Here is a 23,250-nt window from a genome sequence, read left to right as displayed (position 1 = left end):
TAATTATTTCTTTCATTTATTAGTATTTTAATTATACTTTTTTATTTGTTCTATGATAAAAATAAATTATTTATACTTCTTTAGTTTGATGACTCGTATTCTATTTGTATTATATATGTATTAATACATATCTGACTCGTGAGATTAGAGACTTCATTGAATTAATTTTTTTTAGTTTTAATTTTTTTTCCTCTTCCAGTATCATCGTTTATGTCATTATTTTTAGTTTGAAGTACATGAAATTTGGATTATTAGATAAAGTGATCGTATCGATATTTAATAAAAAAAATTACATAGGATCTTCTCCTGAAAATAATTAGTCTGGAGCCTCCAATTTTCTAGAGACGGCTCTACATTTCCGGAGTAAGTGAACGGTTGGTTCTTCAAATACATAATCTGCTCGAGTTGCTTCCATATTTTACTTTGGGACAATGCGAATTAGTTATTGTCTTTAATTTTTTTTAAAATATTTGAGTTACAACATTATCATTAACTATACGGTTTTTAGGCAACAACAAACACTCCAACCATTAAAAAGTTCTTAACTCAGTAGTACTTTCAAAACATGAACACTATCCACCTTATAAATTTATGTGAATCTCAATTTGTAATACTTTCTAAACATGAATATTATCCATTTTGCAAATTTATGTAAAATTTTAAACGCACAAGTTGTTGTGAAATCGTTTTACTGATCGATTTTCTGAGACGAATCGCGGATCTAATTTATGAAAATATTACTTTTTATGTTAAAAATATTGTATTTTACCATATGTATCTAACTCTGATCGATTCGCCTAACGTATATAATCCCGTAAAAATGTAGCACAAAAGACCTACATCAAAATACATTAATTAGAATCTATCAGATTTCCAATAAACATGAGAAATCGTGTCATCAAATCAAGAACACTTTCACACAAATTTCTAACTTGAATTAATATTAATTTGAAATGGTATATCCTTAATCTCAATATCCTGATGCTACCATGAAGAAAAAAACCAAACTTTTCCTTCTCATCATCCACACTCTATAGATTATCTGAATGACTGAATCAATACATTTATTTATTACAACTTTAGCAAAGAAACAACATTGTACGTCACATGCCATGTTCAGTTTCATACTTTTCACGTCAAAATCAAATTATTATAGCTTAACCAAAGGTCACTCAGCAACCATGCCTGATCACCAATTTCTCATAAAATAATACTACAAATATAATTAATAATACTACCTCTACCTATCGACATAGCATCATCACATTTCTTCAACATTCAAGAAAAAAATAATTGCATAAATAACAAGAAGTCGCGATAGAATCAAGAACAAGAATCGAATCTTATGCATTTCCACAACACCACCCTCTCTGTTTTCTACGGAAGATCGTTTATAAAAGCTGTTTATTTTATTTTATTTTTTTATTTTCAATGATCTAGAGATTCTGTAGACAACTGCGAAAAATCACCTTTGGTCCAAGCCTCCGAAGTTTCCACCACTTTCCCTTTTCAGCTGCCATCTCCAAATTTTCCGTGACTCCCACCTGAAATCTTTAGCCACCTGTTTTTGCCATTCAAAGCTTTAAATTCTTGGGGAAAATAAAAAACCCTTTTTAATACGGACCATATTCCTAGTTATTACGAGATAAAAAGACGAAATTTTTGTTCATAATTCAAAGTTCGCAGGCTACCAAAAGGGGAAACTTTGTGGAAAGATCATTCATAAAAAGAATATTTTCCGGCATCTGCGGCCGTCGTGTTAGTTGAGCTGCGGCGGAGCTGAGGTGAGGAGTGATCTTGATAAGTTACAGTAAAGGTTGAAGAATCCAAGAAACGGGTTTCTGGCGTTGGCGATTATGGGTTTGGAGTGTAATTCGATGCCTAAAATCGTGACTGGGGAGTATGGTTACATTTTGGAGGATGTGCCACACTTGACCGATTATATTCCTAACCTCCCTGTACGTATAATTGTCTCAGTAAATGTCTTAAAAACTTGAATATTATGTGTGGTGTAGTATACATGATTGAGCTTTAAATGAGCATTCTCTTCAAAAAAAGAACATGATGTTTCTTAGGTGGACTCTTTACTTGTGTAAATTATGTTTACTTAATATAGAATATGTATTTCCTGGCAACATCTGTAGTAAATTGGAAAAAGAAAATCTTTTTTATGTGATTCCATCGTGATCGAAACAAGTTCTCCGACGTGTTCTGCTGTTTTGGTATCTTTTCCCTTGTCCCTTGCCCCCTGTTCTTGATTTTTCCCATCTTTTTTATTTCATAACAGCGTACACAGATTGTTTAAACTTATTATGTATTTGATTGTACCTATTGAGTTACATTGGAATCATTATGATTTGATCCGGTGGTAGAGCAAGGAGTTTGATGTAGGGTGGGGGGATCGAGCTTTTGTATATGTCTCACAAATAGGAGATGGGCGATCATCCCGCCAACTAACTCTGTGTTCTCCACTGGTTTGATCACTTTGGATGATATTACCGGCATATGCTCTATCATGGTGATCTTTCACCTTTTGTACTTATTGCTTATTTTCTGCCGGCAGGTTCATCCGAATCCTTTGGGGGATAATCCTGCATATTCAGCTGTTAGGTAAGTTCATTTGTCTCGTTTAGGTTTCTTGTATGTTCATCTCCTTATGGTCTTACATATATTTCTTCACAGGAATTGGTTTGCATCATTTGGTGAGGGATTGATTATTATTACTTTTTTTTTAACAGGCAATATTTTGTCCATGTTGATGATTCCGTACCACAAAAGGTAAGTCGTTATTTAGAATACGACCTTCGAATGAATAAATTTAGGTTGGTGTTCAGCGCTTCCATGCCCTTTTATTGATGAATGGTGTTCGGCATCCTTGTTTGTTCTGTAGGTTGTTGTTCACAAGGATAGTCCAAGAGGAGTTCATTTTAGACGAGCCGGTCCCCGCGAAAAAGTAAGTGTATATTCTGCTTATACAATGTCTATTACATGTTTCATGCGTTGAAAATTCGATAAAAGTTTTAACTTTTTCAGGTTTATTTCGAGTCTGAAGACGTTCATGCATGTATTGTCACCTGTGGAGGTTTATGCCCTGGCCTAAACACAGTTATTCGGGAAATAGTATGCGGTTTACATCATATGTATGGGGTAAATCGAGTTATAGGAATAAATGTAAGTAGATTCCTTATTACTTCTATGTAGAGTTAAAAGTTCTAGCTTTATTTATATTCACCACTGGAGCTTTGAATCTGTAGGGAGGATACCGAGGTTTTTACTCGAAAAACACTGTCTCTCTAACGCCCAACTCTGTAAACGACATTCATAAACGTGGGGGAACTGTTTTGGGGACGTCTCGGGGCGGTCATGACACCAAAAAGATCGTTGATAGCATTCAGGACCGTGGAATCAACCAGGTACACGAAAATTTAGTTGTCATTAAAATATGTTGAACATCATTTAAGTTTATTGTAATGTTGCAATTTTGCTTTGATTTCAGGTCTACATAATAGGAGGAGATGGAACACAGAAAGGTGCTGCAGTAATTTTCGAGGTATTTTCATATTATCATTTTCCTATACTGAAGCCATTTGAACAATGTCTAGAATCTGAGTTTGAGTTGTTTTTCGTTGTCCTAAAGGAAATCAAAAAACGCGGTCTAAAGGTTGCAGTGGCGGGTATTCCCAAGACCATAGATAACGACATTCCGGTATTTAAGCAGTTGATATTGCTCTCAAGTGTGCCTTGAAACTATCCAGTCTATGTTATCATTGCTTATCCCCTGTTATCCACTACTCTAGGTGATAGACAAATCATTCGGTTTTGATTCTGCTGTCGAGGAAGCCGAACGTGCTATTAATGCCGCACATGTTGAAGCAACAAGTATTGAGAATGGCATCGGTTTTGTGAAGTTAATGGGAAGATATAGCGGTACATTTTATAATCGTTCTCTATCATTCTATACACTCGTTATTTTAGAGTAGTACACTTACATATTTTTGTTAGAAGGGACATGTGATTGCCTGATTTGTGCGTCAAATTTTCTATTCCAAAATGTTATCTGACACTGCGTACTATGTGCCATTTTTCAGGTTTTATCGCCATGTATGCTACCCTTGCGAGTCGAGATGTGGATTGCTGCCTTATCCCAGAATCACCCTTTTATCTTGAGGGAGCTGGTGGACTTTTCGAGTACATAGAGAAAAGGCTGAAAGAACAAGGGCATATGGTGATTGTCATGGCCGAAGGGGCCGGACAGGAGCTACTCTCTGAGGATTTTCGAACTGCAAATCAACACGATGCTTCTGGTAATAAGCTTCTGGATGATTGTGGACTATGGATGTCTCGACGGATTAAGGTTCAATTGCCTTCTCTAAATTCTAAATTTTCCCTGTATTTTCTTCCTTAATTTTGTTCAGCAAGTTTCTAAGTTATGCTCTTGGTTATATTTTCAGGATCATTTTTCGAAGAAAAGAAAGATGGCAATCAATCTAAAATATATAGGTACAAAACCTCTGATTTGGTGACAAGTACAACGAAACCGAGGATATCTGTTCTTACAGTTTTTGCACTTGTTTGACCAACAGATCCCACATACATGATTCGGGCTATTCCTAGTAATGCATCCGACAACGTATACTGCACCCTTCTTGCTCAAAGTGCTGTCCATGGAGCCATGGCCGGGTTTACTGGTTTCACAGTAGGGCTCGTAAATGGCAGACAAACTTATATACCCTTCTATGTAAGTTACTCAGCCTAAAGTCTTCTACTCTTTTGCAGCATTTACCATGATTCATGTCTATAGAAGTTCGATATGTCTTGTTTCGCTTGGCATGATCGTGCATTTAGCGTCTCAAAATGTGTTGATCCGACTTGAAAGCAAGCTGGGGAGATCAGATGGATTTTGGGGGATAAACTCGAGTTTGAGAAAAATGACTAATAAAATTCAATGTTTTCGCTAGTGCATGTCCCCTTTCGCCTTCTGTGGATCCACCTTTGTCTAATGTCTAGTTTCTCTAAATAATCTTGGCTTTTTTATTAGTAATTGGCTCACACATAACTTTGATCCAACTCCAAATCCAACTATCTCCATTTCTGCTTTTTTGAGAATCACCACTCACTTCAGTGCATGCTCTCTCTTCTGTTTTTCTTTTTTTTTTTATATACTTGCACTTTTATGTATTTCAATCCCTGGATCCTTGATTTCTCATACTGATAAAGAAATGGACCCGAATGATTTGCAGAGAATTAACGAAGTGCGGAACAAGGTCGTGATCACCGATCGAATGTGGGCAAGGATGCTGTCCTCCACAAATCAGCCAAGTTTCTTGTCTCCAGAACAGGCCGCCGATGTTGGCAAGAAGGAACACCCGGATACACAATTATTAGACGACAGTTTCGCAGATGGTGAAGCAATAAATAAAAAGATCGTATGCTAGACGTCGATGCGAGTTAGCGAACTTGCTCCACAATTTTCTAGTAGAAACGCAGATAGAAGATGGCTATCTATAATATAGAGTGTACTGGTTTGTTGCAGAAGTTGCCTTGGTTTTGTTATGTAATGAACTGCTTGAATAAATGCTAAAGATTCATATATTGTGTGGAAAATAACAGGCTGTATAATAATGTGAGCATATATGTGAGAGTTAATTGGAATAGAATATACTTGGTATATTATTATATAGTTTTTGATTGGTGAGATCGTAAGTATATGAATATGTAATATAAATGACAAAAAAATATTAGATATAAGAAATTTATGATGTATACTTATGTTTTTTTGAGGCATTATGATGTATAATTATGTGTGTTGAGAACTAAGTTTTGGTATTTATATGAGATAAATTGATTCGATCCAAACTGAAGATAAACTGATGCTTGCCAAACTGTCTACATGAGCTAAACTGATATCTCGGAAAAAGCCAATATGTAAAGCTAAACTGCTATGAAAAGATAATGTGCAATTTTATCGCCAAATCACGTCTTCAAGGTACAATGCTGACTTTATTAAAAAAGCGCTAAACCAAAAAGCGCGACTTAAGCGCAACTTTAATATAGCCAAATTGATTCCTTCGAAGATAAGAGCCAAACTGAACCACATCATGAGATGCTAAACTGAGCTGAGCCATCAACTGTAATTTCAAAGACAAGTATCAAAATAGTAGACTGATCCATCGATTCCATCAGACTACCATCGCTATTTGTTTTGAATAAACTTTTCCGTACTCCGTACACTGACACTATCTGGAACAAAACACCGCGATCCCAGAACTTGTTGGGTACATAGAATGTCGGTGAAAATGACGAGGCAACGGGAATAATTCAAATCCTATCAGAGACATTTCAAAATTATTATTGTTGGATTCCGAAGTCTATAAATAGGCATCTTGATCAATCAAGGAACAACTTTTGCTCCCGCGAACATTTGAACATTCAAGCTTTCAAGTCTGTTAAGCAATTTGATCAAGAAACTCGAAGGACAACACCTATTATTCTGATCATTCAAGGATCATCTTTGTGCAAGTTCAAATCGAGTTTGTAACATTTGTATTTTATCTGTCTAGGACTGAAACAGAGTTGTAACTAGGAGTTCTGAGATAGGTTGTGGTATGTAAGACCTAGTCTTGGATCGGGCTTTTGCAAATTACTTGTAACGTCAAAGTCTTCTAGTGATATCCTTCCTCGGGTGAAAGAAGGGATAAGAAGAGTGACGTAGGAGTGATTGAAATCTCCGAACATCCATAAACATATCAGTCTTGCATACACATTTAGACTAAGTGTTTAGAATCTACCTTTTGACATATTTTCGCACATATACTATTTGTCAACTTGCATTAGACACCAAGATAAATCTGGAATTCAATCACCAAACTGATTGAAATCACTATCAGTTCATTAGAATAATTTTTGAACGTATTCACCCTCTCTATAGTCTAAATCGATCCTAACAATGTATATATGAAGATTACACATAAGTATGTGTTATCATTGACTTATAAAACTATCCCAAATACTTTTTCATTAACACAATAAGATAGTTTTGTAATTTCTAAGATAACGTACAATCGTATGTATAAATTTTATGTTACATATTTTTTATGTTATTTTTTTAAGGTTATTTTTTATGTTATTAGTAACGTGTGAGTTGATTATATATGCTGTTTCAACAAATCGTCTCAGTATTGGATTGAATAAATTTGGATTTTTCTTCATAGTCATATTATTGTAAAAATTGGGATGTGAATCAAAATGCATCAGCCAAAAAACAATGATATATGAAATATTAATATGTATCGAAACACGTGTAGAGAATCTTACTTGAGAGTTGAGCAGGTGTTAAAAGTCTGAGGGTGAGAGCTGCTGCTGTTTCGAATTATTTTTTTCAAAAAAGGTTGATTTCGAAGGGGATTCAATTTCATATGAGTTAGATCTCGTTAAATGAGGGATGTGTGCGAGCGGTAGGGACTAGATGGAGGGAGCAACATGGCCAATCCCAGAATATACTCCACAATATTTCAGCAGAGAATATGTTCCACACGAAGATCGAACCCGCAATGCTGAAATTTTTTCCCACGTCACCTCAGACCTTATCAACTCGCCTATATCCCTGTGGGGGAATTATTTTTTCGGTCCTAAAGCTTGCTAATTTAATAATTTTGATAAATTAAAAAGATAATAAATTTTTGAAAGACTTTTTTGTAAATCTATGGTCCTCACCATATCATAAATTTGATAATTTTAAGTTAAATATGATTTTAATATCGTTTTTTTCACTTTACTTTGAATTTAAATCCGGTTATATTCATCTTTGATTTTTTTTCCCCATCACATCTTTGATATTACTTATCGAACTACATTAAAAAATTGTGAAAAATTATTGTCGTTATGACTGTTGTTGTTTTAATACAATATAACATTATATTAAAAAACAATGAAAATGCATTTATTTTATAAATATATATATATATATATATATATATAATGAATTTTATTTTTTGTATTAATTCAAGCGATATGATACATGTGTTACCGAAACATAATGATTTTTATATAGTTAATTTATTTTTGCAGAAAAATGAAAAAAAATACTTTAAAATATAAAATTATTAATTTTGTTGTGAAAAAGTAAAAATTTATGGTAAAAAGTAAAAACTCCAAAACTCAAAATATATCAAACTCTACACTTCACAATATTTTTCTCTCAATTCAATTGTATTTTTCATCACAAATGAAGACCTATTTATAGATCCACATTTGAGATTAGTCCAAAAATAAATACATCATCATCTACATCATCACACACTAATTTTCCATATTTTACAACTCAATATTCAACATTCAACATTCAATATTCAACATAATATTAATAATAATAATATTTTTCAACACTCCCCCTTGTGATGATGATCGTGATATGATGACTGTCTTCATTACGTGTTTTATACTGCCTCGTTAAAAACCTTACTAGGAAAAACCCAGTGGGATAAAAACCATAGTAAGGGAAAAAGAGTGCAGCCACGTAAACTCCCCCTCATGTTAACATGAGTGATTCTTCACATATTCCGCAGATTGCGCATCCCAATGTTGTATATATGTTTTCTGAATATCGTCGTGGGAAGTGCCTTTGTGAAGAGATCTGATGAGTTCTCACTTGATTGAATATAACAGATATTAATATCTTTATTCTTCTCAAGCTCTTGAGTGTAGGCAAAGAACTTTGGGGGTATATGTTTTGTTCTGTCACTTTTGATGTATCCTTCTTTCATTTGAGCAATACATGCAGCATTGTCTTCATACAACGTCACAGGCTTCTTGTCTATTGATAATCCACAAGAAGTTTGGATATGTTGTGTCATTGATTTTAGCCAAACACATTCACGGCTTGCTTCATGTAGTGCAATAATCTCAGCGTGATTTGATGAAGTTGTTACGAGTGTTTGTTTCTGTGAACGCCAAGAAATTGCGGTGCCTCCACGAGTAAATACATATCCGGTTTGAGAACGTGCCTTATGTGGATCAGATAAATATCCAACATCAGCATAACCAATGATACTTTGATTGGTGTCTTTTGAGTACAAAAGTCCCAAATCTGTTGTTCCTCGTAGATAACGAAATATATGTTTAATTCCATTCCAGTGCCTCTTTGTTGGATATGAACTGAATCCTGCCAATAAATTTACAGCAAAAGATATATCAGGTCTAGTGCAATTTGCAAGATACATAAGGGCACCAATGACACTTAGATATGGTACTTCTGGACCAAGAATAACTTCATCATCTCCACATGGACGGAATGGATCCTTTTCTATGTTTAATGATCTTACAACCATTGGAGTACTTAATGGATTTGATTTATCCATATTAAAACGTTTAAGGATCTTTTCTGTATAATTTGCCTGGTGAACAAAAATTCCACATTCTTTTTGTTCGATTTGCAAACCCAGACAATACTTGGTTTTTCCAAGATCCTTCATTTCGAATTCTTCCTTCAAGTACATCATAACTTCTTGAATTTCTTTATTCGTTCCAATGATGTTTAAATCATCAACATATACAGCAATAATTACACATCCGGATGTTGTTTTCTTGATGAAAACACAAGGGCATATTGGATCATTTACATATCCCTTTTTCATCAAGTGCTCACTTAGCCGATTATACCACATTCGGCCGGATTGCTTTAACCCATATAATGATCTTTGCAATTTTACAGAATAAAATTCTCTGGGTTTTGAACTTTGTGCTTCAGGCATCTTAAATCCTTCAGGTATTTTCATGTATATATCACTATCAAGTGATCCGTATAAGTAAGCTGTAACAACATCCATAAGACACATTTCCAAATTTTCAGACACTGCCAAACTAATCAAATATCGAAACGTAATTGCATCCATAACAGGAGAATACGTTTCTTCATAATCAATTCCAGGCCTTTGAGAAAAACCTTGTGCAACAAGTCTAGCTTTATATCTGACTATTTCATTTTTCTCATTTCGCTTTCGAATAAAAACCCATTTGTATCCAACAGGTTTTACACCTTAGGGTGTGAGGACTATAGGTCCAAAACCATTACGTTTATTCAGCGAATTTAATTCAACCTGGATGACATCTTTTCATTTGGCCCAATCATGACGAGTTTTACATTCACCAAAAGATTTTGGTTCATGATCCTCATTTTCATTTACGATGTCACAAGCCACATTATAAGAAAATATCTCATCAATATCTTCTATGTCTTTTCGGTTCCATATTTTTCCAGTATTAATATAATTGATAGAGATTTCACGATTCTCGTCAGTTTGTGGTTCTGACAGAATATTTTCATCATCAGGTGATTCTTCTGGAACACCATTTTCTATTTTATGATCGTCGTGTTTCTCTATGCCTTTTCTTTTCCGAGGATTTTTATCCTTGGAACCGACTGGTCTTCCACGCTTCAAGCGTTTTATGACATCATGAGTGTCTTCAATTTGTTTCTTTGGAATTTCAATTCGAGCAGGGGCATTTACAGCATGTATATATGATTTTGTTACCCCTTTTGTGTCTGCAAATGCATCTGGCATTTGATTTGCAATTCTTTGCATGTGCACAATTTGTTGTACATCTTTCTCACATTGTTTGGTCCTTGGATCCAAATGTAACAATGATGGTACATACCATGTGATTTCTTTTTCGATGTGTTTCTTTTCTCCCCCTAACACTGGGAAGATTTCTTCATTAAAATGACAATCAGCAAAGCGTGCTGTAAACACATCGCCTGTCTGAGGCTCAAGATATCGAATGATTGATGGACTATCATAACCGATATAAATACCGATTTTTCTTTGTGGACCCATTTTTGATCGTTGAGGTGGTGCAATAGGCACATACACCATACATCCAAAAATTCTCAGATGAGAGATATTTGGTTCTTTACCAAATGCAAGTTGCAATGGGGAGAATTTATGATATGCACTTGGTCTGATGCGAATTAATGCCGCAGCATGTAAAATTGCATGTCCCCATATAGAAATAGGGAGTTTTGTTTTCATAATCATTGGTCTAGCAATCAGTTGTAGACGTTTAATCAATGATTCAGCTAATCCATTTTGCGTATGAACATGAGCTACAGGATGTTCAACAGTGATTCCCATTGACATACAATAATCATTGAAAGTCTGGGATGTAAATTCTCCAGCATTATCAAGTCTTATTTTCTTGATTGTATAATCGGGAAATTGATTTCGTAATTTTATTATTTGAGCCATCAATCTTGCAAATGCCACATTCCGAGTTGACAATAAGCATACATGTGACCATCTGCTAGAGGCATCGATCAATACCATAAATATGGGTGATTCAGTTTGGATTTTAGCTGGCGATGGTCTTATAATAAGTTTTCCAAGAGAACATGCTTTACATTGAAACTTATTATTCTGAAAGATCTTCTGGTCTTTCAATGGATGACCATGCGTATTTTCAATAATTCTTCGCATCATTATTGAACCAAGATGTCCCAATCGATCATGCCAATTTGTTAATATTGAAGAATTATTAACCACCATATTTGATTCGATTGGCCTTATATGTGTATAATGCAATCCAGTAGGGAGCATTGATAATTTTTCAACCACATATTTCTTTCCTGATTTATATGTGGTAAGACACATATATTTCTGATTTCCATAAGTTATCGTCTCAGTATCATACCCATGAGAGTATATGTCATTAAAACTCAACAAATTTCTTTTCGATTGTGGTGAATATAAAGCATCATTTATCAGAAATTTTGTACCATTAGGTAACAAAAAATGTGCTTTTCCACAACCTTCAATCAAGTCTACAGGACCTGATATGGTATTCACCATTGTTTTTGTTGGTTTTATTTCCAAGAAATATCTTTCATCTCGCAGAATAGTGTGTGTTGTACCACTATCTGGTATGCAAATTTCCATGATATTATTTCCATGTTTGCTCATAGCATTTTCCATATCAAACTTCACAAAAAAATGCAATAAAAAAAATTAAGTACAATACAAATGCAAAATATAACATGCTTTATAATACAAGAATGCATGAAAAATACAAATTTGTTACAATGTAGTCCCACCAATATTTTAATCAATGTCTTCGAAATCATTCAAAAAATCTGCAGCATTGAAACTAGTTGAACCAATTAAACGGTCACTATCTTCAACAAAATTTGTCTCTTTTCCTTTCCCCTTTGTCGATTCTTTATAGAGCTTACATAGGTTCTCAGGGGTTCGACAAATATGTGACCAATGTCCTGGAGTGCCACATCTATAACAAACACTCTCAGATCTTTTTGAGTGATTTTCATTTTCACTCGTATTTTCATGCTGCCTTTTTGGTGGGTGATTCGTGACGTTCTTTTGAGATGCGTTATTGAAATAACTACCTCGATTATTTTCATATCCACGGCCACGACCATGACCGCGATAATTTTTACGTCCACGTCCACGTCCACGTCCACGCTCATTTCCTCGACCTCGTCCACGACCAAAATCTGGTCTATACCTTTGATTTTGGTTTTCATTTTTCATTACGACATTTGCTTCAGGAAATGCCGTTGATCCAGTGGGTCGGGATTGATGATTTCTTACTAATAATTCGTTGTTCTTTTCCGCCACAAGAAGACATGCGATTAGTTCGGAATATCTCGAAAATCCACGCACTCTATACTGTTGTTGTAGAGTTATATTCGATGCGTGAAAAGTGGAAAATGTTTTCTCAAGCATTTCCATCTCTGTGACTTCAAGTCCACAGAATTTCAATTGTGAGACTATTCGATACATCGCTGAATTATAATCACTGACTTTTTTAAAGTCTTGGAATCTTAACATATTCCATTCATCACGGGCGGTCGGGAGTATAACTTCCCTTATATGCTCAAATCTTTCTTTTAGCCCTTTCCATAAAATCATTGGGTCTTTTTCTGTGAGATACTCACATTTCAATCCTTCATCAAGATGTCTACGTAAGAAAATCATAGACTTTGCCTTTTCTTGTGAGGATGATATATTATTTTCTTTTATGGTATCACTTAGACCCAATGACTCAAGATGCATTTCTACATCGAGAGTCCATGGCATGTAATTCTTTCCGGTGATATCGAGCGCAACGAATTCAATCTTTGTCAAGTTTGACATGGTGGTACTAAAAAAATAACAATGCATTATATTAGTTAATTTCTATTAATATGACAATACAAAATAATGGAAAAATAAAAATTACAAGTGCGTATATAAATAGATAAAAAATCTGTGGTGAAAAATCGCCGGTGAATACAAAACTCGTGAGCATGATGATCATAGTCGTTATGAAAAATATCCTTATAAATGCCATCATCTCCATCTTCGAAAAATCGAGTAAAAATATTTTGAGAGAAATAGTGAATTTTGGTGTGATTGAAAATAAGTTTGAGTGAACATATTTATAGGCCAAAAACTAGCCGTTTGTGACCGTTGGGGGTAAAGAAAAAAATCGAGTATGTGTTGAATAAAAATTTGTGATAATGATGCAATGCATATAATGATAATCATAATTAATAATTATGTATATCATATCACATTATTATAAGATCGGTGTCGTAGACAACCTTTTATATAATAACATGAGATTATACAAATATGGTTAGTATATAAATACATAATAATATATATCATATCACGTTATTATAAGGTCAGTGTCATAGACAACCTTTTATATAATAACATGAAATTATATATTAATATAGTTAATATATATACATAATAAATATATATCACGTTATTGTTTAAAAACCTTAGAGACTTTTATACTTGTCGTATCCCTTACCGGGAGTGTGGGATGTCGTCTTAACATCCTCCCAGAATTTATAACAAGTTTTGAAAAAAACTTATTTTTTCATAACATGATATTATTTATTAATATATACACAATAAAAATATATAAACAGTAAAATAAAAATTCTTACTTGTTGAATATTTTTTTACTTCTTCTTGTATTTTGGAGCGTCGGAAAATATAGAGAACCTTCGAGCGATCGTGCTGATAACGTGTTGTGAAAAAGTAAAAATTTATGGTAAAAAGTAAAAACTCCAAAACTCAAAATATATCAAACTCTACACTTCACAATATTTTTCTCTCAATTCAATTGTATTTTTCATCACAAATGAAGACCTATTTATAGATCCACATTTGAGATTAGTCCAAAAATAAATACATCATCATCTACATCATCACACATTAATTTTCCATATTTTACAACTCAATATTCAACATTCAACATTCAATATTCAACATAATATTAATAATAATAATATTTTTCAACAAATTTATCAATTACTTAATATTTCTCTTAATTTTTTATAGAGGTTTCGGTGCCAAATCCGTGGCAAAATTGTAATCCATCTTATATTTCAGGGGTCAGATAGATATTATCGAATTTACAACGGAAGTATAAATAGTGAGAGAGAGCTGGGGAATGAACAGATTGGAGTTCCGCAGTCTGATTTCTTTGAATCTGCGGAAGATCGGGAGAAGATTGTATTGAAATGGGGATAAGATTCGTACTGATGGTAAACAAGCAAGGACAGACCCGTCTAGCTCAGTACTACGAATACCTAACCCTCGAGGAACGACGCGCTCTCGAAGGTGAAATCGTCCGCAAATGTCTTGTCCGCACCGAGCAACAGGTCTGTGATTTTCTGTATTTTCCTATGATTTCGCGTTTTTTTTTTATCTGATGTTAGTTAAAAAGATGAAAAGATAGTATTTTTGAGTTGCTTGCGTCGACTGGATCGAATTTAGCTCGAGAAGATTAAAGAAAAGCACACGATTTGATTTCTTGCACTTGCTGCTTGATCTGCCATCTCCTTGTTTTAATCTCGTATGGATTCTTGTTGATCAATTTTGTTCTTTTTCCTGTGAAATTTAGCTTTGATTGATAATTTGTCGAGTATGCTGCATGAAGTTGACTTTGAAACTTCTTGCGTATGTGTGGTAGAAAATTTAAGCATAATTCAGGTTAGGAAAAATCGAAATGCTGGTATTAGCAATTGAAGTACGGAAGTATTTTGATAACTTGATCTACTTGGTTTCAATCATGTCTAACTTCTGGCCAGCCAGGATAAAGTGTGCATTTTGAAGATGCACTAAAAATTTGTGCATCCTAGTCTTACTTTCTGATGAAAGAATAGTAATCGGCGATTGTTTCGGAAAAAAATCGATGAGGATCAATGACATGCAATTAAATGATTTTTTTCTTCTGCTTGGGATAATTTTGGTGTTGTTATGTTTCTCACCATTTGGCGTTACTACATTGAGCAAGGGATTGTAGCGTGTCTTAAGAACAATGTCATAAAATATAATCATCTTAAATTTTTTTGTTATGTTCATTTATTGATTACCATTTTTTATTTGGAACTTAGGGTAGTGGACTTAATAAACCTTATCGTTACAACTCTGTGTCCACGTTGACAAAATTCTGATCATACATTGTGAAACAGTTTTAAGTACAGTGATTAGGGCGTGATGAAAGCTACTTTCTTCAGCCACTTAAAATCTTTAATTTGAAATCTCAAATCGCCTGCTTTATTACAGGATAGTGACTTAGAGTCTTTTAAGGCTTTGTTTGGTATGGTGGATAAGGTGAGATAGAGATGATTTTGAGTTTAAATTTACGTTTGGTTCATTTTTTTTTACTAAATTCATTCTATCAACCAAACTAATGACAAAGTGGTATTAAAGGTGATCAATTAAACCCATCTATACCCCCAAAGACTAAGAATCCATATTTTCAATGTAGCATCTAGTTTTATTTTTCCATGTTCACTTTCCTACTAGGCTACTACTTGCTAAATTGAGTGACAGAAAGTATTTATCTATACGTTTAGGTATTCCTCTTGCCATATGTAAGTTGCTCACTTGCTCAAGTTTTTGGTAATCGTGCTTGTGGTTTATTATATATTCTAATTTGTTTTTTGCCATATCTTGAACAGTGTTCCTTTGTTGAGCATCGAAACTACAAAGTTGTGTATAGGCGATATGCATCACTGTTTTTCCTGGTTGGAGTAGATAATGAAGAAGTAAGTTTTAACAGTTCTGGAGTTGTTGATCTTCCTTTGTGCATTACATGCTACATCTTTCTATTGTTTTTTCTTCCATAGTATGTTTGACTTGTGAATTTTAGAGCTACTATAAAATATTCAAAAGTAACAGTAATAATTGTAACAGACCCATGAAAATTGAAGGATATCGGCAAAATTGTTACCTTTTGCAATGCTTAATATTATAGAGTGGCTGTGTTGATGATATCTCACTTGCATTACATATTTTTCGATTAGTGGCGAAATGGTTCGCCCTTTAGCAATTAATGGATAAGTATTATAGACTATAGAGTGGCTGTGTTGGGTATGTCCTCTGCAAACAGCTTTCTGATTTGGAAATCTAAAATAATCCATTGTGGTCCGGTCACTAGACTTGTGGTGTTGCCACTCCATAAGACGAGCATTAGATGATGGGACGTCAATATCAAGCTTCAAAGTGTGATGATTCAATCTAACTTGATCCTCTTTAGGTCACCACTTATTCGTGGCTACATGCGTTCTTTTCGCTGACTTGAAAATGTTGTCAAGGCTATGATACACAACAAATATTGTAGTATTAACAGTTATCAACATGTATGTCTCAGATTGAACTAAATAGCACTAGCAGTTGACAGATTTGTGTACCGTAGTGTGTACTTATTCCTTGTCAATTGTTATCCGTATATTGTCATAACTTATTATTCGCGAATGACATAAGTTGACTGTGAAGAATGTCTGTTGACAAGCATGATTATGTTAAACAAATTATCACTTGTTTGCCCAGAGTTTCATACAAAACTAGCCTTCTTGCTTCATCCATGTTAAAAAATTGAAGATTAATGATTTGCTTGGTGGCTCTGTTTGCAGAATGAGCTTGCGATTCTGGAGTTTATACACCTCCTAGTTGAAACTATGGACCGACATTTTGGCAATGTGGTAAGTTGCTTTTTTAATCATAAAATTGAAGTCTGAAACGATGTTTCGCCGCCTTTAAAAGATTATTGAGCATCTGAGTTGCAAACTTGCAGTGTGAGCTGGACATCATGTTTCATTTGGAGAAAGCACACTTCATGCTGGAAGAAATGGTGATGAACGGTTGCATTGTCGAGACAAGCAAGGCCAATATTCTGTCTCCAATACAGCTAATGGACAAAGCATCATAGGCTGGTGAGTTTTGTGCGCTCAAAATATTGCAACATTTGATACCATGTTAGGTTTTGGATTCCTTTTAATGTAATTCTCGTGTAATTACTTCTATGTCTGCAAAAAATGATTGAATTCTTATTTCAAAGGAGCTGAGTTCTTGTTTATGCAATACGGTATAATTGGATGATCATATCATGAAGAATAAAGAATGATGCGTCTTCTCGAATCACATCTGATTTGTTCGAATTGAACTGAACAATCGATGCAGGTGCAACGGCCCAGGCTTTTAGCTCGAATTAACCGGGGTTGAAAAAATATCTTGATTAGTGTCCCGGATTGGTTAGTATGAATTTTAAAAGCTCATATTCTCTTCTAAACATTTATGTCCTTCATTCTCAAAATAATAAAAATTATAGAAAAGAAACACCAATTTGTATAAACACTACCTTAAGTTGAGTATATAAGCTTTGAAGCCAACATAGTATCTGATATTTTAGAATTGAGCCGGCAGGGGTCTTTTATTGGTTTTTATTGTGTGAGTAGAAATGCAAACAACTACTCATTGTATTGCTCAATTTGCCTTTGTATCAACCTTCACCAATGTTTTGGATTGGAGATCCTTATCCCACTTGGCTGGTGGATGTAGCCAAGGATGATTTATCTAATGAATAGATTGTCTTTTACCTTCAAAAAAAAAAAAAAAAAAAACTATATCGTGTCCCTGACCAAAAACAGGGAAAAGGAAAAACCATACGGTGAAGAATTCCACCAAAAGTCCAAAACCAAATCCACGTGTCGACCTTTTTGTACAATGATCTTGACAGCTTCTTTGTATCCAGGTGAATACAAATTCGGTAACAATATTGAAAACAAACTTAAATTCGAAAACTATGATTAAAAAGCTTACTCATCGACTAACCAAATAATTTCAAATAATGATGTACGAAATTGGAAATGCCTATCTTTAGACCAAATATGTTTTACCGACTTATCTTGTTCACACTAACACAACTATAAACCCTTCATCGCCCTTGATCCATGGAAATGGTCAGTTCATTGTTGGAGATTGTCTCCGGTTTTGAAGACGAAGAGGTAGACGCAACGGATAGACGTCTCCTCACTACCAAAGCCGGTTGAGTCGGGGGTGGAAGAGGGATTGTTTCACTGTCAAGCATTACAACAACATTTGACATGGTGGGACGATCCCCGGGATCTTCTTGGACACACAACAACCCGATGTTTATACACTTCATCACTTGAGATGCATCGCATGTTTCCACCAGTGTAGGATCTGTCAAATCTAGGGCATTGTTTTCGGTCCACAGTATCCATGCCTGTTAATGCAACCAACATAATGAACACTCATAAGAATCTCTTAAGTTTATATGCACTCTGAATGAATGAATGATGGAACTCACATATCTTAAGAGATTTAACACTTGTTCCGAATTGTAAAATCCGGTGTTCTTCTTCCCACTGACTATTTCAAGCAACACAACTCCAAAACTGAATACATCAGACTTGGTTGAGAATTTCCCTTCCAAGGCATATTCAGGCGACATATAACCCCTGCTCGAAGAAACACGAGCAATTTAATTTTGGGGATAACCGTTTATGTCAACTTGGAATAGCATATGTTTCAGAATGTGTGATAAAACTTACAGTGTCCCGATGACATTCTTGGTGCTTGCTTCGGCTCTGCCTTCGATTATCCTCGCCAATCCAAAGTCTGATATCTTAGGGTTCATGTTTTCATCTAACAGAATGTTGCTTGTCTTCAAATCTCTGTGAATAACCCTCAACCTCGAATCTTGATGAAGATAAAGAAGCCCTCGAGCTATCCCTAAGATAATGTCGAATCTCTTCTTCCAGTCAAGCAACAATCTGTTTTCTTCATCTGACGAAAGAAATAACCCGAGGAAAACGTTGATGCTAATACTCAAGATAAGGATTGCTAAAGTACAACTAAATAAATGTCCTACCAAATATGAAGGCGTCTAAGCTTCTGTTGGGCATGTATTCATATAGTAAGATTTTTTCGTGTTTGTTGAGGCTGTATCCTAGAAGTCTCACAAGGTTTCGATGCTGAAGCTTGGAGATCAAAACAACTTCATTCTGGAATTCCTTGATGCCTTGACGAGAGCAACTGGACAGCCTCTTCACTGCAATTTCTTGTCCTCCCGGAAACTTTCCCTGCAAAAATTTAGAACAGTAACACCCGTTGATGTATTAGAAAGAATAGCCTTCTTCTCTTTCAGTAGACTGCAATGTGCTCACCTTATAGACTGGCCCAAATCCACCTCGCCCGAGTTTATTTGCATCAGAGAATCTATCAGTAGAAGATAAAACAATATCCAAACTATAGAAAGGTACGTCGATGTTCTTTGTGCTGTCCTTTTTTATATTCATCAGGTCAACATCCGGACCTTCATAGTCATACGAGAAGATCACCGGCTCCTCTTGACTGTTCCCTTCATTGTGAATAGAAATGGAATCAAACAATAATAGTAACTAATTATCAAAATGAGATGCTTGCATTGTATTCTTCTAAAAGATTTTGAGCTTCACGGTGACTGTTCAGTCCAACATTCCCTGTTCAACTTATGGGAGAAATCAAGAAATGTATTATTAGTCCAAACTGTAACGCTTACTTCCTCCTCCGAACAACCTTGTTCGGCGTACGATATTGATGCAGCAGAAAATAAGTACAATCCCAGCTACTGAAACGATGGAAACAATTGCATATTTCATGTGTTTCTTGTTCTCAGATCCTCCCTTTTGTTGCTCATTGTGTGTTGATGCTGAAGAATTGCAAAATCAGTGGTTAGAAAAATTTCTTGAAGTAATAACCCAACAACATAATACGGATCCCAGTACACCTACCATTGATACAACTTACACTAGATCCTTCCCATTTATAGCCTCGGTTGCAATGGCATCTTTTCTGTCCATCACCCTTGTCGTGGCAATGTGAATCGGGCCAATCTTTACAATCTCCCGAATAGTTGCACGTTGGTTCCATTGGGAATCTCCAACTTATTTCCATATGATTTCCAGCTTGAACATCGGGATTGACATTACCAGGTTCTATGTAGCAGGAGTTAGTCACAGTGAATGGTGATGATTTGTCAAGCTTCAAATTTTGGATTGGTATGTTTCCTGTTTTACATCCAACATCACCTTCAGAGTTGTATTCAATAACAAAACTATTCGTTGCCTCATGAATGCCTGTCACTGGATATTTGCCACTCAATGCGAGGAAGCTGATTACACCTGTGGAGTTATCACAGCTGAAACTACGGTATAAAGGATCGCCACAGTCTTGTCCGCTGCTCAGAGGATAAGGTATCTGATGCAGAAAGCATGGCTTACAGTTTCGCATGGATTCTGTTACAAATACATAGAAAAGCTTCTGTAAATATCTCCGGTAGATTCTTCCCCAAGAATTAACATGGGAAACTGTGGGCAGGGCAGCAATATGTGAGTTATCATTCAGAGTTACCTGGTGCACGAATGGAGATCCAGTTATCACCACGATTCTTACCAATCTGGAGATTTGAAAGATCTTCCGTCCATATCCAACAATATAGATGGTTAGCACCTGTTTCCCGGCTCGTGCTATTATCGCTTCTGGACAAATACGCACTGCATTTGCAATCACTTAGACACTCTCTCTCGCATGTTGTATTTTTCCCAGCTATATCAAAGCGCTGTGCGTTGATGCTGTCCACTTTCATCACGGGCAAAGTCAAGAATTGCTTCATTATATCAGCATCATCTTGGCAACTTACTGACTCCTCCTTAACACAACCTTCCGAATACCGTCCTAAATCCCAATCCTTCTTGGACTGAGGCTTGAAACCAGGCAAACACTGGCATATTGGCTGATGCCTACTGTCGCAATTGGCTAATTTCCCGCACAGTTCGTACACTTTACAGCTATCGTTGGGCTCTGACCATTGCAACGACCATCCTCCATTCACATCTCCTTCAAAATACTGTATCATCCCCGAAGTATTCATCATAAACCGGGTAACACTGTCACTGATGTAAAGGGCATGCGTTGAAAAATTAAAGCTTATGAATGTTGTTGTGTTTGCCCGCAATTCTCCGGCAGTTTGATGAAGTCCACTGACCATTTGATCTACATAATTCGGCATGTCGTTATAAATCTTTAATGAACCTGCATCATGGCTTCTCCAATAAACAGTTGACTTGTTCTGTATGATGAACACATTTTGATCTTGGAGGAAAGTGTAGTCTCCGGTGGCGGGGTCACTTGGAGAAATCCAAGAAATCAGACCCTTACCGTCCATTCGCATACCGGGGAGAAATGTATCGGTCGGATGGTCGAAACTTTGCCATAATCTCGTCCCCGAGGACTCACCATCAAAAAGTAGCAAGTTCCCAGAATCAAGTAGCTTCAGTGTCCTGTTAAGGTTGCCGGAGTTGGTAACATCTGAAACATTACAAAACAATTTGTCTCTGTTCCACAGCTTGACGCTTCCATCATCTGCCATCCCGAAAACTCCGGAAGTATCTGTTAATGGTGTATCTCTACAAGCCACCCACACAATGGTCCTTGGAATCCGATCATAATACCATATGCCAATGTATCTGCTTCCTTTGTCATTGCCATCTGGAGTGAAAAAACCGAGCTCGAATCTGTTTCCTTTCGACACAAGAGTTTCATTACTACCGTCGATCAACGGGTCTCCTTCACTGATGATGCTGTCTCTAGCCTGGCACTTGAGATGATGAAAAACAGTGCATAATAGAGTGATGTAGGAGATCAAGAAAATGAAGGGAGACTGCATTTTGGTGGAGATATTTAGTAATCTTTTGTAAAAATTATCATCTTGTGCTCAGATTATGATGGGATGAGTGAGACCAAGTCTTGAAAAGAGCACAAAAGTCTTCGTTTAATGACACCAAAATCTAAGTTGAAGAATAGTCTAATGATTTTGCTTGGTGGAAAGAACATCAGTGAATATACTTGTCCAAGCACCTTTATCAGCGAGTCCCCACTGTTTCAACGCACAGAATCTGTCTTTTTCGGGGATTCAACTTATTTCAAAGGATTTAAGATTTTAGTCCACTAATTTAACTTTATTTTCTTTTTTTTTTTCAAAATTAATTATTTTTCATCGGAATGTTTACGTGACGTGACATTCAACACGTCAACGAAAATTTTCGACGTCCAGCTAGCCATCACCATTTTTCAACGTCATATCAGCGTGCGGATAAAAAATTACTACAATTGAACAAATAAAATTAGTGGACTATGATAGAAACATCCGATTACATGATTAAAAGCAAAAAAAATGCAATTTAAGAGCTAAAAATGTAATTTTTCCAATAATATAGTTCGAAAATGTGGATGACATTAAACTTATCAACCGAAAAAATAATATCACAACATGGAATTTTTTTTTTTTTTTTTTTACTTTGGTACAAAATAGACAATTTGATATATTGATATTCTTTTTAAAACTATATACAGACGTATATATCATATAATGTTACTTCAAAAAAAAAAAAATCATATAGTGTCATATATAGGAGTAATAATTGATGGGAAGAAAAATTTCTTGACCCCATGTGAAATGGATAAGTAGCCACAAAAATCCTTAAATGTTTTGCCACTTATGTAATCAGTTTAAAATAATGTAGGAGCATATAATTGTCCTCAACTGAGTCGGTGCAGTTACATCAAATTTACATTTCCAATTTTATTATAACGAAAAGAATACTACAAGATCGAGTATTTAATTTGTCGCTTTAACAAATGTTTTAATTATTGATTTTAACGGTGCAACTCAAATTTTTTAAATCGTGTAAAAATTAAACATCATATGTCGGCCAACATTCCTAGTCGGAACAAACACTCCTAACAAATATAAGTAGTGTTTGAAAATACTTAACAAAAGTGATTCAGAGTTTTATTTACAAAATTTTGTAAATAAAAGCTGAATAACTCCTTTTCAACCATTTCCAAACACTACTATAATTTCATAAATCATCATTATGTGAATCATACT

At 35.1% G+C, this 23,250-nt stretch overlaps 3 protein-coding genes across 4 annotated transcripts; 2 read left to right on the top strand and 1 right to left on the bottom strand.

Annotated features, from left to right (window-relative positions):
* Positions 1 to 1,280: 1,280 nt before the first annotated feature.
* On the top strand, positions 1,281 to 5,765 carry LOC140893474 (ATP-dependent 6-phosphofructokinase 3-like). The gene is made up of 13 exons (XM_073302540.1): positions 1,281 to 1,958; positions 2,564 to 2,610; positions 2,739 to 2,778; positions 2,891 to 2,953; positions 3,034 to 3,171; positions 3,255 to 3,413; positions 3,497 to 3,550; positions 3,638 to 3,706; positions 3,798 to 3,927; positions 4,089 to 4,354; positions 4,452 to 4,500; positions 4,584 to 4,738; positions 5,241 to 5,765. Exons 1-13 carry the CDS (start codon positions 1,857 to 1,859, stop codon positions 5,433 to 5,435), a joined length of 1,467 nt encoding a protein of 488 aa, XP_073158641.1. The 5' UTR covers positions 1,281 to 1,856; the 3' UTR covers positions 5,436 to 5,765.
* An 8,693-nt stretch (positions 5,766 to 14,458) lies between these two features.
* On the top strand, positions 14,459 to 17,836 carry LOC140886616 (AP-4 complex subunit sigma). Of its 2 annotated transcripts, none has more exons than XM_073293288.1 (5): positions 14,459 to 14,671; positions 15,977 to 16,063; positions 16,931 to 16,999; positions 17,092 to 17,230; positions 17,478 to 17,836. In XM_073293288.1, the coding sequence occupies exons 1-4, from the start codon at positions 14,531 to 14,533 to the stop codon at positions 17,224 to 17,226; spliced, it is 432 nt and encodes a 143-aa protein (XP_073149389.1). In that variant the 5' UTR covers positions 14,459 to 14,530; the 3' UTR covers positions 17,227 to 17,230; positions 17,478 to 17,836. The 2 variants fall into 2 exon arrangements, with proteins under 2 accessions (XP_073149389.1, XP_073149390.1); XM_073293289.1 differs by lacking the exon at positions 17,478 to 17,836 and adding an exon at positions 17,356 to 17,438.
* Positions 17,837 to 18,033: 197 nt separating this feature from the next.
* On the bottom strand, positions 18,034 to 22,213 carry LOC140886614 (G-type lectin S-receptor-like serine/threonine-protein kinase At4g03230). The gene is made up of 8 exons (XM_073293286.1): positions 20,712 to 22,213; positions 20,093 to 20,596; positions 19,861 to 20,010; positions 19,487 to 19,680; positions 19,192 to 19,402; positions 18,872 to 19,106; positions 18,628 to 18,778; positions 18,034 to 18,543 (listed from the first exon to the last, which is right to left on the bottom strand). Exons 1-8 carry the CDS (start codon positions 22,024 to 22,026, stop codon positions 18,232 to 18,234), a joined length of 3,072 nt encoding a protein of 1,023 aa, XP_073149387.1. The 5' UTR covers positions 22,027 to 22,213; the 3' UTR covers positions 18,034 to 18,231.
* Between the last annotated feature and the right edge of the window lie 1,037 nt (positions 22,214 to 23,250).

Source organism: Henckelia pumila, chromosome 3 (assembly GCF_033568475.1).
Source record: "Henckelia pumila isolate YLH828 chromosome 3, ASM3356847v2, whole genome shotgun sequence".
NCBI classification, from domain to species: Eukaryota; Viridiplantae; Streptophyta; class Magnoliopsida; order Lamiales; family Gesneriaceae; genus Henckelia; species Henckelia pumila.
Note: the sequence above shows the minus strand (reverse complement) of the source record. Positions and strands in the feature narration are given on the sequence as shown.

Excerpts from the sequence above, each read along its gene's own strand:
- LOC140893474 (XM_073302540.1), top strand. The coding sequence starts at position 1,857 with ATGGGTTTGGAGTGTAATTCGATGCCTAAAATCGTGACTGGGGAGTAT. Across the intron at positions 2,954-3,033 it reads GAGCCGGTCCCCGCGAAAAA|GTTTATTTCGAGTCTGAAGA; the intron begins GTAAGTGTATAT and ends TAACTTTTTCAG. Across the intron at positions 3,172-3,254 it reads ATCGAGTTATAGGAATAAAT|GGAGGATACCGAGGTTTTTA; the intron begins GTAAGTAGATTC and ends TTGAATCTGTAG.
- LOC140886616 (XM_073293288.1), top strand. The coding sequence starts at position 14,531 with ATGGGGATAAGATTCGTACTGATGGTAAACAAGCAAGGACAGACCCGT. Across the intron at positions 14,672-15,976 it reads TTGTCCGCACCGAGCAACAG|TGTTCCTTTGTTGAGCATCG; the intron begins GTCTGTGATTTT and ends TATCTTGAACAG. Across the intron at positions 17,000-17,091 it reads ACCGACATTTTGGCAATGTG|TGTGAGCTGGACATCATGTT; the intron begins GTAAGTTGCTTT and ends GCAAACTTGCAG.
- LOC140886614 (XM_073293286.1), bottom strand. The coding sequence starts at position 22,026 with ATGCAGTCTCCCTTCATTTTCTTGATCTCCTACATCACTCTATTATGC. Across the intron at positions 20,011-20,092 it reads TAGTGTAAGTTGTATCAATG|CATCAACACACAATGAGCAA; the intron begins GTAGGTGTACTG and ends GCAATTCTTCAG. Across the intron at positions 18,544-18,627 it reads TGTTAAATCTCTTAAGATAT|GCATGGATACTGTGGACCGA; the intron begins GTGAGTTCCATC and ends TTGCATTAACAG.